A 19,977-nucleotide genomic window follows, 5' to 3' on the forward strand; every position below is an offset into this window, starting at 1 on the left:
AAAACTTCGGTGTCTTTAAAGACTCTTTCTTGACCCCTTAACTGGATCATTACTAGATGAATAATGCAAGGGAAATGTCTCTGCAGAAGCACAGCAGAAAAAATGAATTCTTTAGAAGTTCAATGGTTCATCCTAAAATTATTTTACTACTTTCTGAAGAATTCATCTCACCTAAATTATTAGAATTTATGTATCATTTTCTTTGAAGAAACCCCATTTATATTAAATAATTAAGTTTTGATTTAATAAATTCAGTAAAAATTTATCTAAAATTTCAAAATGTGATATTATCCCTCCCAAAATATTTACCAAAATGAAAAAGAAGTTAACAAAGAGTCTTAGGAAAAGTATATTCTGTTTAAAACAACCTATAATTAAAAGCAAAGGAAAAATAACCGGCCAGATTCTCTTAACTTTTCCTTCCCTGTTCCTCTTTCATTCCCCGACTAAAAAATGTGGCATTCAAGAGAATTTGGAGAATGCGCGTGACTACATGACCCTGAAGATCGGAGTCCTACATCAAAGCAGAGGGAAGGCTTGATGGAAGAGGTTTATCCGGGGCTGTTCAGACCCTTAGTGAAGGTCCAAAGCCAGATCTGGGAGAACACAACAGTGCTGTCATTTTGGAGTCTATTTTCTGAACAGGGGCATCTCACCCAACAAGGGTGGTGCCGAGTGCCCACACTGAGTAGGTCTGGGGCTGCAGGGGCCATGGTATTTTGAGGCCCGGCCTCACCCACCCCAGTAGATGGGAGTTTTAGGGACCCACAGCAGAAGATCCACAACAAAATGCCCCCAATGTCTCAGACATTCTCTAAACCCTCATTCAACTCCAGCAGTAAAGAATATTTCTGTTCATGAATCAACACTTCTGCTGAGGGCAAAAGTAGTCAAATTACTGCGTGTACATTAAATAAGAGGAAAACTCCTGCATGGTAATGCTGTTCTATAATTTGGTACTGCGGTTTGCGAAACTGAAATTATAAAATTTGGTAAGATTATGCATTAGTAAAAATCAGAAGTAATCTTAAATTTTTGATTCTCAGCATTCATGCTGCTTTCTCACCAATGTTTTCCAATATTCTGGAGGCACCTTAAAAAAAAAACACTTCTGGGGGCCCCTGGGTGGCTCAGTTGGTTGGGCATCTGACTCTTGATTTTGGCTCAGGTCATGATCTCAGGATCATGGGATGGAGGCCCGCATCGGCTCTGCCCTCAGTGCAGAGTCTGCTTGACCCTCTCCCTCATGCTCCTCCCCACGCCACCCCTGCCCAGCTCACACTCTCGCTCTCTCTCTTTCAAATAAATAAATAAATAAAATGTTAAAAAAAAAAAAAAGCACTTCTGTCCTAGGAACAATACATCAAAATCTAGAGGGCTTAGCTGCAGCCGGGGCCATGTCGCGGGCTTTGGTGGCTAGTTGGCCATCAACTGTAGAAAACTATCTAGGGTGAACAACATGAAGAGGTACCGAGAGACTGCCTGGGAGTCACACCTCCCGCCCTGTTTACACAAGGGAATTTTTGGGCCAGGACCCAGGGTATAAAAGGAACTACACAGAAGCAGACAGAGAGACTCCAGGCTCTGTCTGCTCCAGGACCCGGGTTAAGCGAACTGAATTTGTTTGCTGATTGGGTTGGGTTCATCCTCGACCCTGATGATAAGCTCCTTCTGATGACCAAGTTTCCCAAAATGGCTGCAAATTAAACATTTCCCCTCTGTCCTCAAATTCACTTTTTATGTTGATGCTTGCTTTAGATTCCTTTATGGATAAGGCGAAAACTCTTGGTAGGAAGGACTCTTAACAAGGCTGGGGCTGGTTGGGGGAAGCAAGAGAAAGAACGCAGAATGGACAGGAAAAAGAAAAAGTTTTTAATGTAATGGTGGAATTAACCACTGGAAAGCCTATCACAACAGAAGATTTTAATCAAAGACAAAACTTTCCCAGGCAGGTAGCCCAATGCACAATAGCCCACACAAATGATCATTTATATCAGACATACAACGTACCATTTTTGGTGAGCAAATAATCACAGCACAAAGCAAAGAGTAAAAAACAAAAACCAGAACGGAATTTCTGAGTCAGAAGGGACGTCATCATCTAGGAATCAATCCTCTCATTTTTCACATGAGAACACTAAAACCAGAGAGGTAAAGAGACTGCTCCAAAGGCACCCCACTAGTCCTGGACCAGCCTGCCTCTGTCCCTTTGTTCTTTGCGGTAAACTACGGAAAGCTGAAAACCTGGACCGGAGTTCCAGCCCTGTCACGAATTAAGCTCAACGACTTGGAGCAAGCTCCCAATCCCCCTGTGTTTCAAGTTCCTGAACAATGAAATGGCCTCTGAGATCCCTGCTGGCCCACATTCTAACATCCCACAGCAAGGGTTGGGAATATGCCTTTCCGGGGCTGTCAAAACCGTAAGGACGCAGAAGTGGTCATGCATGCAAGTATGCGTGCATGCATGCGTCTGGGTAACAGCCACAGTGCTTTGCAAACCACTGCCAAAATTTAGCTGTACAGGCATCATCTGCAAAATGTTAGCCCAGCTGAGGAATTTATTGATGGCAATTAATCTGCTGCCGGCATGCTGGCTCCACGGAGGCACTGAAGGGTTCGCTGGGTCGCTGGCTTATGTAACAGTGTGCCTGGGACTCAGGCCTGTCTGGCGGTCCTCGGCCCTCTCCTCTATCCAACCAGAGCTGTGTCCAAATACACGGCAAAGGTTATTTTCTTTCCCAATCTGGTTCCCCGCATGCGGCAACAACCAACGATGGTATTCGCTGCCCGTGATCCCAAACTCACACCTCACGTGGTCTGGGTAGAAGAATTCTAAAACACAGGCAGAAGGATGTCATGGGTATAAGTGGGGGCCCCGAGGGGTGACAGTGGACAAAGTGAGGACGGTCTCTTGGAATCTAACAGACTCGTTTTTTTTTTAAAGGAGTGTGAACTTGAGACTCCATATGACCGCCAGACACATTTCATGGATTCTGCAGAAAATAAGATATTTGCTGTTCCAGACATCAATAAATAACATGTAGGAGGGAGAAAGCACATTACTTAAAAGCAGATGGAAAATAAACATCGCAGATATTGTGGATGTGCCTGATTGAGTCACTTCTCAATTTGTAGCCTTGTTAAAAATAATTTGGAAAGGGACACCTGGGTGGCTCAGTCATTAAGCGTCTGCCTTCGGCTCAGGTCATGATCTCAGGGTCCTAGGAGCCAGCCCCACATTGGGCTCCCTGCTCAGCAGGAGGCCTGCTTCTCTCTCCGCCTGCCACTCCCCCTGTTTGTGCACTCTCTCTCTCTAAATAAATAAATAAAATCTTAAAAAAAATAACTTGGAAAAAGTCATCTAGAGTACACAGAAAAGTTACAACAAATATTAAGAATTTACAAATTGGAATATACATTTTAATTTTCTTCCTAACACAAATGGTAAAACCAGAGTTCATATAAATATTATTCAAGTGTAACTGTTTCAGGGTCTACAAGTCTGGCATTAGAAAATACTCTTAATAATGTGGAATGATTTTCTTAAACTTCAAAAATTAATTGACAGAAAATAATTCTGAGAGCTGCTGAATAAAAGGAGTAAGCCACAATAACTTTAATTATCTCCCCAAACCTTGAACAGTTCCCAAATTTCAACATAAAGTCATTACCCTGGGGATCCCTGGGTGGCTCAGTCGGTTAAGCCTCTGACTCTTGATTTTAGTCTGGGTCACGATCTCAGGGTCGTGGGATCGAGCCTTGCATTGGGCTCTGCACTGAGCGTGGAGCCTGCTTAAGATTCTCTCTCTCTCCCTCACCCTCTCCTTCTGCCCACCATGTGCCCTTGCTCTCTCTCTATAATAAATAAATAAGTCTTTTTTTAAAAAAAGACATTATTCTGCACATAAATATTCTACATCAAGAGCATAAATATTATGCTTTTTTTTTGCTGTTAAAATAATTCTGATATGGGCAGTTCACCCTCTCACAGATTCAGGATGTGAGAAATAGCTACTGTGCTAGGAATATTTTTTTTCCTAAAAAGATTTATTTATTTATTTATTTATTTATTTAATTGTCTGTCAGAGAGAGAGAGAGAGAGCACACACAAGCAGGGGGAGCAGCAAGCAGAGGGAGAAGCAGGCTCTCTGCTGAGCAGAGAGCCTGAAGCGGGGCTCGATCCCAGGACCCTGGGATCATGACCTGAGCCGAAGGCAGACGCTTAACCGACTGAGCCACCCAGGCACCCCCTAGGAATATTTTTGTATCATCTGGTGCACAATGCATTTGCGTTGACTTGTCATCTGACCAGAAAATATCTGTGTCAACAAAAAGACTTACGTTTTTTTCCCCAAGTTAAAGGAATAAGGTGACAGAATACAACAGATGGATTGAAAACGTCATCTCCAAACCTAAATGTCTTCCCTAATTTTGATAACGGTGTGATAAAAACCACTGGATTGTAAATTTCAAGGCTTGGGTTTTAGCATCTCAATGGAATCTATGCAGGTGGAAACGCTGAGTGAGCCCCTGGTTACCTTTTTCTTCCTCTGAAAGCTCTTCTATCGGTTCCAGTATGTGCGATGAGAACGCCTGTTCTATTAACGAGGAAAAATGAGAATGGTACAAACAGGACAACAGCAAAGTAAAATTAGTTTCCTTTTAAACAATGTTGAAAGATACCGTTCCACAGTATTTTAATCATGCCTAAAACAGCAGAATTTGCTGGGAAGAAATACGGAGGCGGTCAGTTAAAGCCGGTGCCTTCTTCATGGTATCTGCTCTTTCCATGTATTTTCCATTAACTACCCCCGCCTCAGGGAATTACGTTTTTCAAATAATTATGCCGTTTCTCACCCGGCAACCTCGTGCCTGACGGGCTTCTTTTAAGACACGAGGTCACAACCGCAAAAGGTCTTCTTCACCTATCCCCCCAAAATACCTTCCTTATAAAATATTTTGATTGGGTGGTTAAAGAGAAAATTAATGAAACTATTTCAATTCCCAAAGATAAAAACATGACAAAATGCCCAAGGCCCTGGGACCCCCACTTCTCCCTAGCCCCAGGGTCTTCAGGTGGGAGGACCAGGATGGCGAAGGACAGGCGAACCCAGCCTCAGCAGCAGGACTAAGACCCCATTCTTAGACACCTCTGTGTCCCTAAACCACGGTTCAACATCTTCTGCTCCCGGAGAGTCACCGGGGCGAGGCTGCGGACAGACGACACGTGAAGAGGGGCTGTTCCCCATCCCACCCCAGAACAGTGCCCGGGGCAGGGGGGTTAGGGCTCTGGGTGACTTCCCAGTAATGTGACTGGGGCTCAGGGAAATCCACAGGCAGCATGGATAAAGCCAAACGCCATCCTATCAAGGGGGAAGTTCCTACTTGGGGAAGGTCAGCTTTTGGCAGTCAGGCAGTCAGGCTTTAGACATTGGGATAAAATGCAATCGGAAATCTAGCTGAGGAAGTGCGTGCTTCACTCACCTTTGGCTTGGAGACTGCCACGGGGCCCCTCCCCAGGGAGCTCCCCACCTGCACCTACAAGGGAGGAGGCCATTCCACTCCACACCAGACCCCACAGTGGGCGACCAGCGAGGGTAGTCTCCCCCCAGCGTGTTGGGCACAAGATGACACGCTTTGCACGTATTAGCTTAGATTTAACACCTCCCACTTTGAAGTTCTAGCTTTTAATTTACCGAAGCATATTTCTAATTCTGTTTTAGGGCATCTACAAACACACGCACACACTTATAGGTATACACAAATAAATAAATATATATTATATTTAAGTACACATAAATAGGCTCCTACAGCTTGTTAGCAACCTAGTCAATCTATCTAACATTGACTGGGAGAAAAGCATTTTTAAACTGCTTTCCAATGAACATTTGGAACACAGCCTATTAGGAAATAGCAGTCCACTTTAATTTTGAAACATGAACATGATCGCACAAAGAAGCATTTAATTCCATCCATGCACCACAACTGCTGAACATTAAAAATGTGCTTTCAAATGTGTTATTCAGCATCAAGATTTTAAAGTTATATAAATAAAGAAAAAAAACCCCTGTAGCTATATGTGGTAATGGATGTTAACTAGATCCTGCTGTGATCATTTCACAACATATATAAATATCGGCTCATTCTGTTGTACACCTGCACTAATATGTTATAGGTCAATTATATCTCAATAAAAAATTAAAAAATTAAAAAGTAAAGTTATACAAAGAGACTATTTACTAGTTTGAACTGCTGAAAATAGGGATTTTAGGAGGCTAGCTAATTTCAATTTTTTAAGTCACATGATTTATATTTTATTGTATTTTATGGAAATGACAAAAATAAAGTTAGGAGGAAAAGCTCTATAAAATCTCCCCAAACCATCATATACATATTTGTTATCATTATAAGGATAGTCCTAGGACTTACTTCTCTTGAGTCGAGACAAATTGTGACCTTTGGTGCTGGGAGGCAGAGGGTGGAGCTCTAGGGGGGGGAACCTGGGGTCCTACTATAAAGGCTATAAAGGGAGTGAGGTCCGCCAGATTTCAGCTCTAAACTAGCAGGCTGATGTCCAAGTGTGGAGTGAAGGGCCTGCGTTCGTATGCTTTATAAGCCACAGGCCCAGCCTCCAAATGACCCAGGTCTTGTCCCAAGTTGAGATATCCAGGCAGAGCTGATATACTCGAAGACCCAAGTCTCTCCCCTCTGAACTCTCCAGAGGCTTCCAGAAAAATCCTTGTCAGTGCCCTTCCATTCCCTCCAGAAGACGAACTCCCAGGTCTGTACCCAATCCTCTCTGGCACTGGCTGGCTGTACCCAGCCCTCTCTGGCACTGGACTTTGTCAGCCCGACCCCAGAAGCCAACAATGGCCAGTGCTTGCTCAGTGGCTCCTGTTCCAAAGGTCCTGCTTCATTTGATCCTTAGCACAGCCCACCGAAGTAGCCGTTACTCTTCTCCCCATTTGGCAGGCAAGGAAACCCAAACCTATGGCTTCATGAGTCAACTGTGAACCCAGACTGCTTGCTTCCTTTCAAAGTCTAGGCTCTTGGCCAGGAAGCCATAGTGCCTTCCTACTGGCAATTTCTGCGTTTGTCTCCCGGACTTCTCTACATGGCACTGTCTCTGTGAGCTCATGGTGTTCTTAACCCTTCCCTCACCCTTGCCTGAATCACCTGCACCTGCACCTTTCCATCAGCTCCATGCAACAGCTGGTATGTCTGCCCCCTCGTTTCAAAACCTCAACCCCAATTCCTAGGTGAAGAATCACCCAGAGACCATTCCTCGATCCCCAGCTGGTCTGTCCAGCTCTAAATCTTTGAGTACACTCTGGTCAGGCTGAGCTTCCCCAAGCCCAGCCCTCCTGTCTGGCCACGCCGCCCAGCTTCAAGAACATGAATGTTCTACAGCTACAGAATGTCACAAGAACGACCCGACCAGCGAGAGGCTGGTACCGGGTACTCTCCATGAACGGTCTCAACCAGCCTCGCTTCCCTCAAGTCTCTTCTGCCTACTCTATGCTCAGCCAAATAATCCCCATCTCGTGCTTTCCTCTGACCTTTTGCTTCTACTTTTTGTTTTGTCTCAAGGGAGGGGAGCAGCCTACACCCCTGACAACCCCCATCTTGTAACTGATCCCTAAAATGCAGGACGATGCTGAGGAGCCCATCCCAGCTCCCAGTGAGATGTGCAGAGGCCTGCACTGCAGTGTGTCTGGGTTCAGCGCCCCCTTCCACCCACTCCTGTTTCTCTCACAGGGGTTGGCCAAGAGCACGGGCCAGTAGACCTCCCAGCTGCAAACCTCCACCTCAGAGTCTGTTTCCCGGGGAACCCAACCTAAGACAGTGACATTTTTCATGGTGAAGAGCCTCATCAAGCTCTGAGACGGAACAAAAGGAAAGATTGAGAGGTAATCGGGCTAAATAATGTTACGTAATACAGACTAAGGCTCCCCGCCCCCGCCCCCTACCGCTGGGGATACTGCCATGGCTAGGGGTGGGGGGGCCAGGTCAGTGGGCCCCCCGTACAAGCCTCCTACTTGCTCCTGCCCATTGAGATGCTCACAAATCAGCTCAGATCCCAATCCAAAGGCCGCAGGCCTCATGCCAGGTCTGGCTGGCATTTAAAGCTAGCATTTTAATCCCAGCAGATGCCAGCAAGGGGACATGGCTGGTTCACACAGCGCAGCTCCAATCAGGGCAAAGTCCGTAAGGAACACAGTGCTTTGGAACTGATGGACTGGTCAGGGCTCTTGAATCAACTCCAGACAGCTAAACATGCCTGCTATAGGAGTCCTTAATTGGGTGCCAAAAATATGAAGCAAAGAAAAGGTAGTCCTCATATACTGTCACACAAAAGGCTAATGATAACAAAGTAGCAAAAAAAGAAAAAGAAACACACTGCTGAAGTACAGAGAAGTGGCCAGCAATGCATTAGAAAACTCAACCCTGAAAAAGAAGGCAAGAGAGAGATTTTAGACCCGACATAAAGAATGTGAATAGAGAGTACTTGCCAGGGGACATTTTCTTGTCTATTCAATATTAAAGCAAATTTCCATAGGTCCCCCACACATTTTACATCTGTCGCTGGTCCAGAAAGAGGACACCTGTATGTTCTAAACACTTGTAAATACTAACACCGAATAAGTGGGGAGTTTACGCATTACATAGTGCGAACACACGCTCAGGGGTACTGCCCTGCCTGAAATGACCTCAGGACAAAAAGTAAGGGGCAATAAACACCTTCATGAGTCTGTCCAGTGAAGAAAAAGAATGGGTACAGGAGGCCATGCTAATATGAAAAATATTTCTGAACAGAGTCTGACTTGACTGACTGTGGATTTAAGTCTAACTCGAAGGCTAAAAAGCAAAATGGAATGAAGTAATCATTTACATTCCAGAAGCATTTGTAGGTAAGACAGAAAAAGTCGGTCCCCTCCCATCTTTTAATTCAGTTAATACATAGCAGACCATAGGCAAACAATGGACTAAAAACATACTTGCAAAAACCGTAAGTGCCTTAACAGTATAAAAATAAAATATGGCTACTGATATCCACCCTGTCTACTGGATCACGTAATTAACAATTACCACCCTTGTGCCCTGGTCCAGGAACTGATTCCTGGCAGTGCTCTCCTCCCCTGGCTCCCACTTTTCCCTTTGGTTTCCATCACATGTCTTTTCTAGAGTTTTCCAACCAATCGCTGAAACTGTTTGCTTAAAAAAGGTGACTTGCTGCCTCACTGAAAGTTATAAAAACAGTCACGTATGCCCTGTGGCATGTGCTGGTTGGCTGGTCTAGTAGAAAATCACCTTCTTAACCCAACACCTACTATTCTCCACCCAAAATCATACACAATCAAAGTACTGCTCAACGTTAAGATCTCTGCTTGTGAGTCTAGCAACATGTACATTTTTTACTTTATGACTTTGGCAGGTATGTTCACAGTTTATGATAATATTACATATGAAGACAGCAGTTTTATTAACTGCTCTGCATTCACTAAAACGTCTTCTGTTTTGCATAGTTATCCCACAGAAGCACTTGTGGTTAATAAGTTCTCTGACTCAGGGCAGAAACTGCACATAAAATGCTGAGACTTAGCTGAAACTTACCATGTGCCATTGTGAGACCTGATTTAGCATCCACAGTCTGTGCGGCTGAGGCACTCACTGAAACAGCAGAAAGAGAAAAAGCTCACAGCCTTCCGTAACGAAAGCATAAGCATCTCAACTTGATGATGATCCAGTCCTCCTCAAATTAGTCAAGCTATATACAAATCGCAAGGGACACATGTTTCAAGTGACGATCACCGGCTAACCCAAACCAATTCTCTGTAACAGCTTTATTAAAATATAATTTGCCCTTTTAAAATATACAGTTCAATATAAAATATACAACTCTAAGTATACAATTAGTATAATCAGTGTGGTGCAACCATAACCACTACCTAATTTTAGAACAGTTTCATCACACATGCTAAAAACACCCATTAGCCATGACTCCCCACGGCCCCTGGCAACCACGGATCTACTTTCTGTCTCTATGGGTTTGCCTGTTCTGGACATGTCATATAGAATGGACTCATACATTGTGGTCCTTTGTGACTGGCCTCTTTCACTTAGCATCACGTTTTCAAAGTTCATCCATGTTGGGGCGCCTGGGTGGCTCAGTCACTGGGAGTCTGCTTTCGGCCCAGGTCATGATCCCAGGGTCCTGGGATCGAGCCCCGCATCGGGCTCCCTGCTCGGTGGGAGGCCTGCTTCTCCCTCTCCCACTCCCCCTGCTTGTGTTCCCTCTCTCGCTGTGTCTCTGTCAGATAAATAAATAAAATCTTAAAAAAAAAAAAAAACCACTTAAAAAAAAAGTTCATCCATGTTGTATGTAGTAGGTCAGCATCAGCGGGCAGTTTTATTTATTTATTTATTAAGATTTTATTTATTTATTTGTGTGTGTGAGAGAGAGAGCACAAGCAGGGCGAGCGGCAGGCAGAGGGAGGAGGCTCCCCGCTGAGCAAGGAGTCTGATGCAGGACTTGATCCCAGGACCCTGGGATCATGACCTGAGCCGAAGGCAGATGCTTAACCAACTGAGCCACCCAGGTGTCCCCAGCATGCAGTTTTATGGCCAAATAACATTCCACTGTATGGTCAGACCACATTTTACACATCCACTCATTAGCTGATGGACATTTGGGTTGTATCCACTTTTCATCGGTTATGAATAATGCTGGTATGAACATTTGTGTCATGGTTCCTCTTTGGACCATGTTAGTTTTCTCTTTTACTAGCTTATTACAATAGATCTTTAAATCTACTCTTGCTCTGAAAAAGACTGGCCACAAACCTCAGCCTCCTCCGCAGGCATATATTTTTGTCTTTACAAAGACCACTGGCAAAGGTGTTCAGCTCCTAACTGTGCATAAATTGCTAACCATTCTGGAAATGTAAGACCCTCAAAACCATTTGCAACTTACATAATCTAGGTCAAGGTTTGCAAAAGTATAACCCATAGGACATATTAGCCCACCATTTGTCTTTGTAAATAAAATTTTATTGGAACACAATATTGTTTCAATATTGTGCCAAGTCTAAATAAGGTATGAACAATAGCAATTTAATGCCTTTTAACCTTCCCATCCTTCTGTGAAATGTATTTTTTTCCATAAGACATAAGCCTGGCTTCTACTATTCCCTCAGCCCTACTCTTGGGACTAAACTGCCCTTCCCGCCTTAGCAATTCTCAAACTCTTCAGCTTCCAGAAGCAACATCAGGAGGCCTCCAGAAATGGGGTGCCTGGGTGGCTCAGTCGGTAAAGCACCAGGCTTTTGATTTTGGTTTGGGTCATGATCTCAGGTCCTGGGATAGCCCCTGCATTGGGCTCCTCGCTCAGCGAGGAGTCTGCTTGAGGAGGCTCTCTCCCTATCCCTCTGCCACTCCCCCAGCTCTCTCTCCTCTCATAAACAAATAAATCTTAAAGAAAAAGAGGTCCCCAGAAGCACCTGAGAAGACTGAGCAGCTAAAACCATTAGCATCTTCCAGTCGATTGTGCCAAATTCCCAAACCCACTCATCAATGCCTTTTCATAGTTTACGGTCCTGGGGCCCATATGAATGGTACCGTCACCTCAGCCTGGACCCTCCCCTGGTATTCAGATTCCCGTTCACACGCACGTCCTCTCTTGCCCAGGACTGCTTGCTCCCTAGCTTCCTCCACCCTTATGCTTTCCCGAATGGAATAATAAAAGAATAAAAATATTTCAACTATTTAACTATTATTAGGAAAACAATCTGTCCATTTCTACACTGTACAGATAATGTCTTTGTGGATTATAGCCAAATCCTGACGGCTCCAAGAGACAGCCGTGCTGTGTCCACCTCAAGTGAGCAACTGACAGAACATCAGGTCAAAGCCTGCAAATCTGAGTCTCAGGGATGCTAAAATGTGGCGGCCACCACACTGTCACATCGTCACACAGTGTAATGTCTTGGGAAACCCACAAGTACAAACTGAAGCAATGCCAAAGAATTTATAGCTGTACCTTGATTAGGTGAACTGAGAATAATAGGTATGGCTAACCAAAATCACAACAAAATCACATGGATATTTACAGTCTTGGGCTTTTAGAACTAGGTCAAAGCCAGGAATCAAAATAGATCATTATGTAATCTCCAAACACACGGCTTTTCAAAAGAAAGCCTCTAAAAATAATAAGTTGTGTATTGGTTTAGCACTTTAAAAATATCTTCAGAATCCTGAGTCTTTTATAGAAACTTACTAGGTACAGCTGGGGCAGTTGGCTTAGATTCAAAAGTTTGCCAGGTTGAAGGATTCCCTGAAATTTAAAAAAAAAATTAATTAATGACAAAAATCACAAGCTACGGGTTATATTTTGCCAGTGCTTATCTTAATCTTTTCCCCCAGAAAAAAATAAACAAAATTTACCAACATATGGTGACTCACCCAGCTGAGTAAAGACTGAGTTTAATGTAAATCCTTATAAAATTCTTCCCTAAAATTATTATCACTCAAATATTTATGCTCAGTAATTATACAGCTATTGCTCACTACCCGAACTCTCGCTATTTCGAAGAGAAGTTACAGGGAACTGGCCCTTCTCAAACCTTTATTTCAAAACAAGAAGGAACCAAGTATGTAGGTCAATGAACCCCCTGCGGGGCCCCTAGAAACAAGAAGGAAACGCAGCTCACACACCCATTACCAATCCCCAGTCGGTGCCCAAGTGGACAAGTATCCTTTAATGACCTGAGATGAGTAGGAACCACGAGTTGGGTTATTCAAAAGGAGTCCAGGCAAAGGCAAGCTGTATGCTTTACTGGGAGACCCTGCATGCACTTCTGGCTCCAGTCTCCCTTCTAGACTCGCTCCTGAGGGAGCAGGAGATGGGTGGTTATTGCTGCCACAGTCAGTAGGCTGGATGCCCCCATTATGCTTAGAACAAACCTTTAACCCCCAACTGCCTCAGTTGACAAGGACGCAGCAAGCCCGTACAGTACGTAAGAGTAACTGAGGTTGGGGTCCTTCAGGATGGCTCACCCCCATGAGTGTTCAACAGGTGCATTTTATATATATGTTCCCCATTTAGTCCTCATAAGAAGCCTGTGATGTGATGTAGTTACTCTTAATGCTCCAACTCTAGAACTGAGGAAATGAAGGCAGACACTCACAGAGCTACACTGAGGCCAGTCCGTCTCTAGACCGAGCGCTTTTAACGGTCACTCCCCCTCATCACACATCAGTCCAGAGGTATGGTTACTGAACATGGATTTTGTGCAGACAGATATTCCGATAAAAAATATGTAAGACCCTTCAATGACAGTCAAGGTATTTAAAAATTCTTCTACTTTCTGGATCAAGGGGACGGTCACTCAAATTAAAATCACCACAGGAATGCCATGATCGTGCCCGGAAGCTGACAGGGGCCCCACATTCTTCCGATGTCTGGTGTACGGTTAGGGAGGTCTGCCTCACCTCCAACACGGGGATCCTGGTTCACTTACCTTTGGGTTCAGTGACGCTGTTTAATGGTTTACTGGTAAACTCTTTAATCTGCAAAGAAAAACCGTTTTTTTTTTTTTTTTAATGATACAAGTTTGAAACTAGATAGGGACATACTAGATGATGGACAGATACTGTATTTAGTAAATTAACCTTTTCATGGAAGTCCTCCAAAGACAGAGGACAGATGGACTTTAAAGATATGAAGGCAAAAATCGTATGAAAGTAGCATTTGGATTGGGCTGCTTCTCAAAGTAATCACAGAAAGAAATTCTTCTCTACCTTCAAATTTATTCTAAATTCTAATTGAATAAATTTGCTTGCTCTTTACAGTTTAAAAAAAATACCTTGAAAAAATTATCTTATTGGATTTACTTTTACAAACCACAGGGAAGAACATATTCTACCTCCTTTATCTTACCCAACTTACAGATGCTCTAAAATAAGACAGAACGTTCTTCGACGAATTGCACTGCTTGAAGAAAAACAGGGCTAATATCTAGCCAAAAATACCTGTTGTCTCTGCGTGATAATCAGTTCATTCTGTTCCTGGAGTCTCTGCCCTAGCTCTTCTATCCTTTTCTTGTAGAAAACATTGCTTGCATTGAGATCGTCTATCATGGAGGTTCGAAGTTTCTCTATATGTGACAAGAGCTGGAAAAAAAAAAATAAAGGCGTCCGTCTGCAAACCGCACGCGCAACGTCTCCATCCCGCTGTCTGTATGCACACACCCCGTGTTCTTGGCTGGCCTCAGGTTATCTGTGCACCGTCAAGTCACTGAATACATCTTTGGTCACTGCGTACCAAGACCTCAGCTGTACAAGGGCTTCACCTCTGCTCCCAGGGAGCTCGTGACCCAAGACACAGCACTGAGAAGGTGAACGGCTGTGTGCACTTGAGCACAGCACATGACACACCGCAGGGATGAGCACTGTCCAGCATCGGGGCGCTCCCACAGAGCGGCCGTAACCCTGCGCCAGCCTGCCCCTCAGGCGTTCACACGCGCCTGCCTAGAGAGCCCTCCTTCGTTATCTATATGTCCAGTGACTAAGTGCAACCTCAATAAATCCTTCCTGAGAAAAGGAAGGTGGAAAAAGGGAAGAGGGAGAGAGGGACGCAGAGAACAGGAAGATCCTAAGATTCATAGACAGATTCATCTTCAGAGACTTCATGTCAGGAAAGATCATATACTGGACATTAAAAAAGAGATTCAAGAAGAATTTGTTTTCAATGATTTAGGCAAAGATTCTTAGAACAATTTCACTAGTCGCTTACACCGAGGGGAAAAACATGTGGGTCGCTGGAACTCAGGGCATTCCCAGCCTACAGCCTGGAAGGGAGGCGACCTGCAGACTGGGCCGAGGGGGCGGTGGCGCGGGCGCCTCTGGGCAGTACAGAGAGTGCGGGAGGCAGCACCTCCCGACTTGCTCGGCTCAAACCCTCACCGAGCACTTCAGCTTGTTGTAGCCACACCACAGCCTTATGGATGCATGTTTTGATGCCACGGTGCAGGTAAGGGAACTCAGGTCTAGAGCAGAGGTAAGCAGATGGTCTGAACTCAGACGGCGGGAGGGGAGGAGCCCAGACCCGAACCTTCCTCCTGTCCGGCTTCAAAGTAACTGCTCTCAAATTTAGTGACTAAGTCACGGAACATCTTAGTAAACAGCACTTGCAAACAATCAAGTAGAAATAAGTCGCCAAAGGGGCGCCTGGGCGGCTCAGTCGGTTAAGCGTCTGCCTTCGGCTCGGGTTGTGATCCCGGGGTCCTGGGATCGAGCCCCGCATCGGGCTCCCTGCTCCGCGGGGAGCCTGCTTCTCCCTCTCCTCCCTGCTCGTGCTCTCTCTCTCTCTCAAATAAATGGATGAAATCTTAAGAAAAAGTAAAATAAAAATAAAAAGAACCTTTCATATCCTAGTGGATGCCAAGAATCTCCCCCAGGAGAACGCTGTTAAGAACCTTCCCTACATTTTTACAGACCACGGGAAGAGGACCCCAAAGCAGTTTGGAACATGCTGAGCTGGAAAATAGAAGGAAAAGCCAGTGAAAATGCCCAGGGCTTGGGATGGAAGTTTAGGATCAACAATATGTGAAGTCATTCCAGACCCCCCAGAAGAAAGGGACACAGGAAACACTAAGGGAGAGCAACATTTCGATACTGGACTTGAAAACAGACCAGAAAAGCACAGAAAGGAGTTTGCTGAGAGAGGAATGTGATAATCTAAGCAAGGGATAGCCAGAAATTATTTCAGAAAGTTTGTGGCCCTTGAGCCCGTTACTTGTGACCTCCTGTCCTTTCAAGTACTGTGTTCTTTCCCTCCGTTACGTGACCACCTTACAGGCTCCCAGGCTCCATGGAGTCTTCTGTCAGGTCAAAATGGCATGCCATCGTTTATCTGTAACTCCCTTTGAACTCCTACCAATGTTATTTAAAAAAAAAAAAAAAAGACTGCCAAGAACCTAGGTAAAGCAATAAAAAGTTGGCAATCGCAACTTCCCTTAAACAGAGAAACACAATATGTGCATTGTAGGACCAGTAGGCAGCAATCATGTGGAATAATTAATAGTTAGGTCTCAGGCAGAGATTACTAAACCTCATCGAATTCTCCCCTCTGTTTGGGTTTAAGAGAAATTAAGGAAGAAGAGGGCAGCTTCCAAGCTAGCAAAACCAGCAATGACAGACATGAAGCAGCGTAGCCTAGTGGCAGCACGAAACCTCCACACACCCAAGACGCAGGGCAGCTCGCCTTACTCAGAACCAGGGAAGACCTCTCCTCCTTCCTCCAACCCGCCACCAGCCAGTCCTTCCATCATGACTTACGGTGGCCAAGCGTACAAATCTGCCACTTGCATTCTGTTCCTGCCAGAGGGCCCCTGAACCGACAGTTCCCACGCCGGTCTGGAACACCAGAGGCTTTAGAGGAGCAAGGACTAAACATCCTCCCCTACTTGTCAGGAAGCCTGAATTCTGTCCCTAAATACCAATGCTAGAAGACGCCTTGAAGGGTTAGAGTAGAACTTCAAATTATAAGGGCAGTGGTTCAAACTGTGGCTCCAAAGCAGAAATCATCTGGGGTTTGGTGCTCCCCCGCAAAACTACAATACGCATGCCGCACCCCAGACTGAATCAGAATCTCGGGCAGTGGCACCGGGATGTGTATTTTGGGAAAGAGCCACTGGTCATTCTGAAGTGCGTCCCTGGTTCGAAACTACTACCTTAGAACATCTCCAAGAGATGCTCGAACATTTTCCCAGAAAAGCAACTCCTCTAAGTTGTCACTTCCTATTCTCCTTGCGAGCTGGCTCAGTGCCTCAAGCCTGACACGTGAGCAAGGCAACAAGGCTGACAAGCAAGACCCTGAGTTTAAGAGGACCCGGGTTCAAATACCATGCTCATATAAACAGGTAACTCTTTCAACCCTGCTCTTCTAAACCCTACGCTCAGCATTTCTCCACCCACAAAAGCAAGGTTGAACAATCCCCTTGGAGGCCGAATAGCCACCTTCCACACTTGTTCCACAAATATTTAATGAACACCAAATCACATTTTGGGTACGTTAGTCGATGCTGGGAATACAACAAAAAACGAAATAGAGCCCCTCCCTCATAGGGCTAGTGATCCGGCTGGAGAGACACACAATAAACAAGTGCATAAATAATCAAATAACTATGTGAGACAGTGATTAGAGTTACACGTGTGAAGTGGTGGGAACAGTAAGGGGGGGGGCTACCTACTGAGATGGTGTCGGGTGACTTGGAAGCCAAGGCCAGAGGGGGCTGAGGCAGGCAGAATTCTAAATGGCCCTCAAGTTTGCATCCCCAAAGTGCACGCCCTGTATAATCCTTTTCCCTTGGCAGAGTTATGAACCGAGTGTCTGTGCACCTCTCCACCAAACTCATAGGTTGAAACCCTAATCCCCCATGTGATGGTATTAGGAGGTGGGGCCTTTGGGAGGTGATTGGGTTTGGATGAATTAGGGTAGGGTCCTCATGATGGGATTAGTGCTCTTAGAAGAAACCAAAGAGCTTTCTTTCCCTCTCTCCCTGCTCCATGAAGACACACAGAGAGGACAGCCACTTCCCAGCCTCCAGAACAGTGAGAAAGAAATGTCTGTTGTTTAAAGCCACCAGGTCTGTGGCACTTTGTTATAGCAGTGTGAGCAGACCAAGACATGGGCTGGGTGGGATCTAAGATGTGCTTCCCCCCCCCACAATACAGCAAGAGTGAGGGGACTTGACAGATGCAATTAAAGTCCCTCATCTGCTGAGTTTGAGTTAAGGTGAAGAAAGATTACCTGCGTGGGCCTGTCTTATTTGGGCCAGCCGCCCCCCTGCTGGCCTTAACCAAGTCAACAGCCGGGGAGTGAGCTGTGGAGCTAAGGGTCCTGATCCTACGGTGAACCGGAAGGAACCGCATAGTGCCAATAACCTGAACAACGCTTGGTTTGACCCTGAGCCCCGGATGAGAACACAGCCCGTCTGACACCCCCCCAGGGCAGCTGTGAGACCCTGTGCACAGGACCCGGGCAGGCAGTGCCTGGCCTCCTAGCCCATGGACACTGAGGTGGCCAACTGCTGGTAATTCGCTACACTAATACAGAGGGGATGGAGCCAGCCATGTGAAGAGCAAATGGAAGGACATCCCAGCAGCACAAACCCTGTGTGGAAAGAGAAAAAGGCCGGCATGTTCTCTAAGTGACCGGAAGGCTAGGGTAGTCAGAAAGAGCAGGTCCAGAGAGAGGATCTGGATGAGACCGCAGTGGTGGCCGGCAGCCAGAGGGTCTTGTCTGCTCTTTGGAGGGCAACTGGGAAAGGGGTAGGTTGGAACTGGGAGACCAGTTACGGGGTCCTTTTAGAAACGGCAGGGGCTCGGTGGAAGGGAAGAGCAATGGAAATGTGCAGAAGAACACGGATATGAGACACATGGAAGGCCCTGCCGATGGCTAGGAGCTGGGCACGAGGGACAGCTGGGGCTCAAGGCGGGCACCTGACCGCTCCAACCAGAACGCCACTGGACAAAGGAAAAGCACATCATCTGAGACATGTTACACTCAGGAAGCCTCGGAGATATCAGGTCCAAAGCTGGCTAGCCCATCTGCAGCTCAGAGGGAGAAATAAACACAGGCCTTATACCCACAGGCAGCCACGACCTCGCTTTACAAACTCTCTGCTCGATCCCCAGAGCCCCAGACTATGAGAAATACATGTCTGTTTGTCAGCGACCTGGCCTACTGTATTTTGTTATAGCAGCCAACCAGGCTAAGACACAGGGGACACAAAGGGCTACAAAATATATACAAAGTGGAAAAAGACACGGAAGTTTCCCTATCTTAAAATCTCAAATAAAAGTACTTTAGGTTTTCTACAGCGGTGTAAACACTTTCACAATTTGTGATGCACTCAGCTGAAAAGCAGTAATATCATCAAACTGTTTTCATTAAAATGATTTTAACGTGAGCAATTGCTGCCTTTCTTTATTGCGACTGCCATACTGCAAGGTGGAAAAGTCAGAAATGAGGTGTTCAACAATGAAGGAATCACTAAATAACTTATGAAACATCCATAAGATCCTTCTCCAGCCATTAAAAAAATCACGACTTTGATGACTATTTTAAAACAGGAGAATGTTTATGATATATTAAGCAAAAAGCATATACAGTTATAAAGCATGATTCAAAATTTGTAAGACTACATGTATGGGTTTCTATAATACAGAAACACAATATTTAAGGCACAGGACACAGACCGAAAAAAATTATAACAAAGTTGTAGCAGTGGTTATTGAATTATAAGTAATTTTATTTTTTTAAAGATTTATTTAAAAGAGGGAGAGAGAGAGAGAGAGAGCACGAGTAGAGGGGAGGGGGTAGAGAGGGAGAAGCAGGCTTAAAATTGCTTATAATTCGGGGCAGGGAGCCTGATGTGGGGCTGGATCCCAGAACCCTGAGATCATGACCTGAGCCGAAGGCAGACGCTTAACCGACTGAACTAGCCAGGTGCCCCGAATCACAAGCAATTTTAATTTTTGTCACACGTTTCTCCACAAATTTTATTCTCTACCTTTGTCATAGAGGGAAAAAAAATATATTCTTTTCAAAAATGACCCACTGACAGACCATTGGCTTCTTAGTCTTACCCGGCCCTTCTCTTTCTTGTGTTCTTGATGAAGAGCTTGAACTCGGGCCGTCCACTTGCTTTCCTACGACACAGGGAAACCAGAGGAATTTATGTGCAGTTGCAGCAATAAAATCGACTCGAAATGGAAGCTTTTTAGTGGGTACCTATGGAACGCAACTACCTCCTTGGTGACATTTTAGCAGGCATTTTTTTTTTTAGACTATAAAGCCTCAAAAATGTTTAAAAACATTTGCACTTGGTTTTAATCTTAAACTCTGGCAGCGGTCAGCAAACATTTTCTGCTAAGGGGCTAATAGTAAATATTTTGGGCTCTGGAGGCCAC

The 19,977-nt window shown here is 45.1% G+C and overlaps 1 protein-coding gene across 2 annotated transcripts in view; it reads right to left on the reverse strand.

The window, feature by feature from the left end:
* The window catches only part of DZIP1 (DAZ interacting zinc finger protein 1), a 45,556-nt gene that overhangs the window by 8,336 nt on the left and 17,243 nt on the right, over nucleotides 1-19,977 (reverse strand). Inside the window, exons 7-12 of one of the 2 annotated variants that reach the window (XM_028112075.1) lie at nucleotides 19,654-19,716; nucleotides 14,032-14,172; nucleotides 13,521-13,569; nucleotides 12,278-12,334; nucleotides 9,616-9,672; nucleotides 4,539-4,598 (exon numbers count right to left, since the gene is read on the reverse strand). In XM_028112075.1, the coding sequence (XP_027967876.1) occupies nucleotides 4,539-4,598; nucleotides 9,616-9,672; nucleotides 12,278-12,334; nucleotides 13,521-13,569; nucleotides 14,032-14,172; nucleotides 19,654-19,716 (427 nt within the window). The remainder of the gene's footprint in view (nucleotides 1-4,538; nucleotides 4,599-9,615; nucleotides 9,673-12,277; nucleotides 12,335-13,520; nucleotides 13,570-14,031; nucleotides 14,173-19,653; nucleotides 19,717-19,977) is intronic. The other variant, XM_028112076.1, reaches the window with a different exon arrangement.

This window comes from Eumetopias jubatus, unplaced genomic scaffold (assembly GCF_037043125.1).
Source record: "Eumetopias jubatus isolate StellerSeaLion01/CBP00866 unplaced genomic scaffold, mEumJub1_p1.0 scaffold_3, whole genome shotgun sequence".
Taxonomy (NCBI): domain Eukaryota; kingdom Metazoa; phylum Chordata; class Mammalia; order Carnivora; family Otariidae; genus Eumetopias; species Eumetopias jubatus.